The 4,574-nt window shown below is 42.4% G+C and overlaps 1 protein-coding gene across 1 annotated transcript; it reads right to left on the bottom strand.

The window, feature by feature from the left end:
- Nucleotides 1–338: 338 nt before the first annotated feature.
- On the bottom strand, nt 339–2,521 carry LOC110095265 (CBL-interacting serine/threonine-protein kinase 12). Its single transcript, XM_020820720.2, has one exon. It carries the CDS (start codon nt 1,984–1,986, stop codon nt 571–573), a length of 1,416 nt encoding a protein of 471 aa, XP_020676379.1. The 5' UTR covers nt 1,987–2,521; the 3' UTR covers nt 339–570.
- Nucleotides 2,522–4,574: the final 2,053 nt, after the last annotated feature.

The raw sequence follows: 4,574 nt of genomic DNA, 5'->3' as shown, positions 1-4,574 counted from the left end.
TTTCATAATATAAAAGAGAAACTTTCTATATTTCTTTGAATTTATTTTTTATTTTTATAAAATGAGAATAATGTTCACCTACATAAATAATTTCATTAAAATCATATACTCAACTATGTATCCCATAGCCATTTCAGTTTAAGACTATAAATTTTTCAATGAAGCTTCCTCATCCTTATCTCAGAGAATCCGACAACCACCAGAAACAAATCGATTAAAGCAATAAAATCACCACAGATGCACCACTTAGTTATTAGTTTGTTCAATAAATCTTTTCTTTGCAAGGGAGAAGAAGGAAGATAACCGCTCACAATGAACAACTTATATAAACTACAAAGTGATCAGGAAAACAAGTTCAATGGCCTTGCACTGCATTAATCTCCAGCGAAATGCTTGGAGCGCTTATTTACATATTTCACAAACATAAATTTTGAATCCTGAAGTCAATTACATACACGGTAGCTCAACATTACAATATATAATAAGGAAAGAGTTTGGCAGAACGCAGATCAGTGAATAATGTAGAGAAGAAGAGGAGAGAATTTCCTCTCGCTTTATTGTTGATCTCTTCTACTCAGTGTCAGAACCAACAGTGGAGTGGTCGTACATACAATTCAGAAAATAGGGTTTTAGCTGGCTCTTACAGAACTCCTCGTACTCACCTCGATCTCCGGATTTCTTCTTCACCGCCACCACTACAAGCGACGGCGTGAGCTCAAATATTTCCGCCGCAACCTTCAACGGTCCCTTCTCCCCTTCCTTGTTTCCCTCCAAGTTAACCAAGTAATCCTTCTTTCTAATAGAAAAGCTCAAAAGCTTCGCAATTTCTTCTAATTTCGATACAATCTTGGCTACAGGCTCGCCGGAGACGAATCTTTTCTCCTCCCCTGTTTCGTCGAACAACCCTGAAAGGTCGAATCCTGGAGAGAAGGAGATTATATCAAAAGCGTTGAGGCTCGCCGGCCTCGGCAAACCCAGCCCTTTCCTTTTTGAAGAAACCGAGGAAGTGGTGGATTCGGATTCGGATTCGGATTCGCATTCTGACTGCTCGTCCGGCGGCGGAGACGGTGGTTTGTCGATGTCGTCGAGGCTGTAGAATCGATCGTTTTCGAAATAGAACCGGACATGGCGGAACCCTTTCTTGAACCAGCGATTCTCCATGATTTCAGGAATGGTGATTCGAGTGCTAGGGTTTATGTCGAGTAGGCGGAAGAGAAGGCGGGTGAGTTCGGGTGAAAACCATCTAGGGCACCGGAACTCCCCTTTGTAGATTTTGCGATACATTAGCATAATGTTTTGGTCGTGAAAGGGGAGATATCCCGCCATGAGAACGAAGAGGATTACTCCGCAGGACCAAATATCTACCTTTGCAGCATCGTAGCCCTTCTGCGCAAGAACTTCCGGCGCGACGTAAGCCGGCGTGCCGCAAAAGGTGTGAAAAAGACCGTCTTTGCGACTCTGATCTGACACTGCACTGAGCCCAAAGTCGGAGACTTTGAGATCGCCGTTCTCGTCAAGGAGGAGATTCTCCGGCTTGAGATCCCGGTGGTAGACGCCACGGGCGTGGCAAAACGCAACAGCCGAAATAAGCTGCTGGAAATACTTCCTCGTTACGTCCTCGCGGAGACGGCCTTTGGCGACTTTGTTAAAGAGCTCGCCGCCGCGAACGTATTCCATGACGAAGTAGATCTTCGCTTTGGTGGCCATGACTTCGAAGAGCTGGACGATGTTGGGATGGCGAACACGGCTGAGAATCGCGATTTCGCGTTTGATGTGTGCGACGAGGCCACCTTTAAGGATCTTCTCCTTGTCGATCACTTTAATGGCGACACTCTCGCCGGAGCGTACGTTGCGGGCGAGGTAGACCTTAGCGAAGTTTCCTTGGCCAAGAAGCTTTCCGACCTCGTAGCGGCCTAGGAGAAGTGGCTTCCGGTACTCTAGCAGCTTCTGCTGCGGCGGCGGAGGAGGCGGCGGTGGTTGAGTCATGGAGAATAGGTAATTGGAACAGTAATCTCTCAGGAGGCAATTGACTGGTACCAAGGAGGAAAAAGAAGATGTGAGTAGCCAAAAGTTTGGACTTTTTAACTAATAAATAAGCGGTAGAGAAGTGGGAAGGCAGCGCGGCCGACGGTGATGGAGGCGTGGCGGGAGAGAAAAGGCGGTGAGGTCACGCTGTCAGCATGAGGGATCAGGGTTAGAATGGCCGTCCGATATATGAGTTGGCTGATATGGACGGTAGGAGATTCGGTTAGACTTGTTTAACGGAGCGGAAGACTTTTGGTTGGTATTGGGTTAGTGGAATGGTGAACACGACTCAGACGATGCCACGTAGTGTATGACACTGCTAAATGGTGACAGTTGGCTGCCTAGATGCTACGTGTCACTGTTTGTTGGTGGAGAAAGCTGCCTGGACCCCACCAAGAACGAACCCGAGAGACAAAACGGTCAGGTACGGAACACTATGCACGAAACAGCGGATTTCCGCCCTGGAGGTGGGGCCTTCTTACGCCGTTGACAGTTTTTTTTAATGATTAATAAAGTGTTTTTTTAGGAAATTAATAAGAGTTGATTAGGTGCTCTAATGTTGGATGTGACAGAGATTGTTTGTTTGCTTTCTAGTACATGTGCATTATTTTTTTTTTTGGGAAATTATGTGCATTACTTTAAAATTAAGATAAAAAGTATATAATGATTACAATATGTTATGAAATCTCTAAAAAAAATTTTTCTTGGCAAAATAAAATAAAAGAGAGGGAAACTCATTACAAACTATAATTTTTCATGCATTATATATTTAATAAAAAAAGAAACCAAAAATTGATATTTTGTAGTCGATGTGAGGCCACAATGGTGTTTGTAGCAAGTACCAAGCAACCTAGTTAGGGTTTTTTTAACTCAACTCATATGGCATTGCTCTAGTGGAGCATAATTCAAAAGAAGTGGAGCAGAGCAAGGTTGTCATTCGGTTACAAAACAATCTGAGCCACTCACCATCCACTTCAAAACCACTGATACAAACTCATCTATTTTCTATTACTTATAAACACTGTATAAAGCCGCTGTAGTCTTCAATGAGATGAATAGAAATACTTCGCTTTACTTGTATCACTCTTCTTAACTTTCCTATCTAACCTGCAATTAATATAGGTTTCACGGTATTAGAAAGGGGGTAGATACCTTAGGAGGTTTTGAAACAACCCAATGGGGTTTGAAAGTATCCTATTGCTCCAACAACAATTTTGTTAGGCTGAGATGCTCACTACAAGACCCAATGGAGAACATCAACATTAATAAGCTGAGCAGCAATTGTCCCTGCCACTCTTACCATCCTTCTTTTGCTTCCTTGGTTGATTTGCAATAGTTCCCAAATGTTGAAGCTCCTTAGTAAAATGAGTCTTAGAGACTAGCTTTTCTTGATTGGTGCTTGGTTTGGCTTTGGAGAAATAACGCAGTAGGAAACTTCAAATGAATCATGGGAAAATCACAGTCCATTGTAGGTCTTGTTTGTTGGATGATTCACCAAAATCCCAATTTGTGTGAGGTGCAACAAAGGAAGGGGAGTAAGCCTTCTTCTCTCCAATACCTTCATTGGAAGTCTTCTTCTTTTGTTTCCTGGTTCTACTTGTAATTACTAGACACCAAGGCCCTTCTCTTTTTGAATTTTCTTCACCACACCAAGTTGAGAAATCAGATAGGATCTTTCTTACTTTGCTTGCTTGTAATTTGATGAACAAGAGAGTGGACAGGCTCCATATGGGGTGCATGGAAGGTTTTCTAAATCGTGAAAAAAGAGATCAAGTCATTGATCATCTTGGGAGAGCTTTTATTGGTGATATGAAGGTTATTAGAAGAGGAGATTCTGCAATTTTGTTGCAAAATAAGAGGTTGGGGACTGAATTTTGGCTGATTTGGATGCATTTCAGAAAAAACTCTTTGCACTTGTTGGTTAGGTTGCTTGCATTGAAACTTGTTCAATATGAATTAGGTTATTAAACCTAAGCTTATGTCCCAGCGGCTAACCAAGATGGGGAGGGGGTGAATTGGTAATTAAAATTTAATCCCTCTTTTAAAATTTAAAATCAAGAAAATTAATTTTAGTGAATTTTATAGAAAACGTTTTTCAACCACAATTTTGAAACAGTAAAATAGAAAAATAAAAAGCAACGGAAAAATAAAAGACACGAGATTTATAGTGGTTCGGTCAAATTTGACCTACATCCACTCCCTGGAGGCACCCTCCGAGTATTGCACTAATACCACTAATGACTCTCCTTTTGCACCCACAGTAAGGCGGAGAAGCCTTTACAAAACTCTCTTCCACCACTACCTGGTGCGACAGAGAACCGTAATCCTTTTACACTCTTCCTAGTGTTAGCAGAGAACTGTCCATTCTTTCACATTCTCCCAGTGTAGGCAGAGAACCCTTCGTCCTTTAACACTCTCCTAGTGTGGGCAGAGAACCCTTCGTACTTTCACACTCTCCTAATGCGGGCAGAGAACCCTTCGACTGTTCACACTCTCCAAGTGTCGGCATAGAACCGGATCTCCTTGACAAATCTTCTTCATAATAAATC

This window comes from Dendrobium catenatum, unplaced genomic scaffold (genome assembly GCF_001605985.2).
Source record: "Dendrobium catenatum unplaced genomic scaffold, ASM160598v2 fragScaff_scaffold_768, whole genome shotgun sequence".
Lineage (NCBI taxonomy): Eukaryota > Viridiplantae > Streptophyta > Magnoliopsida > Asparagales > Orchidaceae > Dendrobium > Dendrobium catenatum.
Note: the sequence above shows the minus strand (reverse complement) of the source record. Positions and strands in the feature narration are given on the sequence as shown.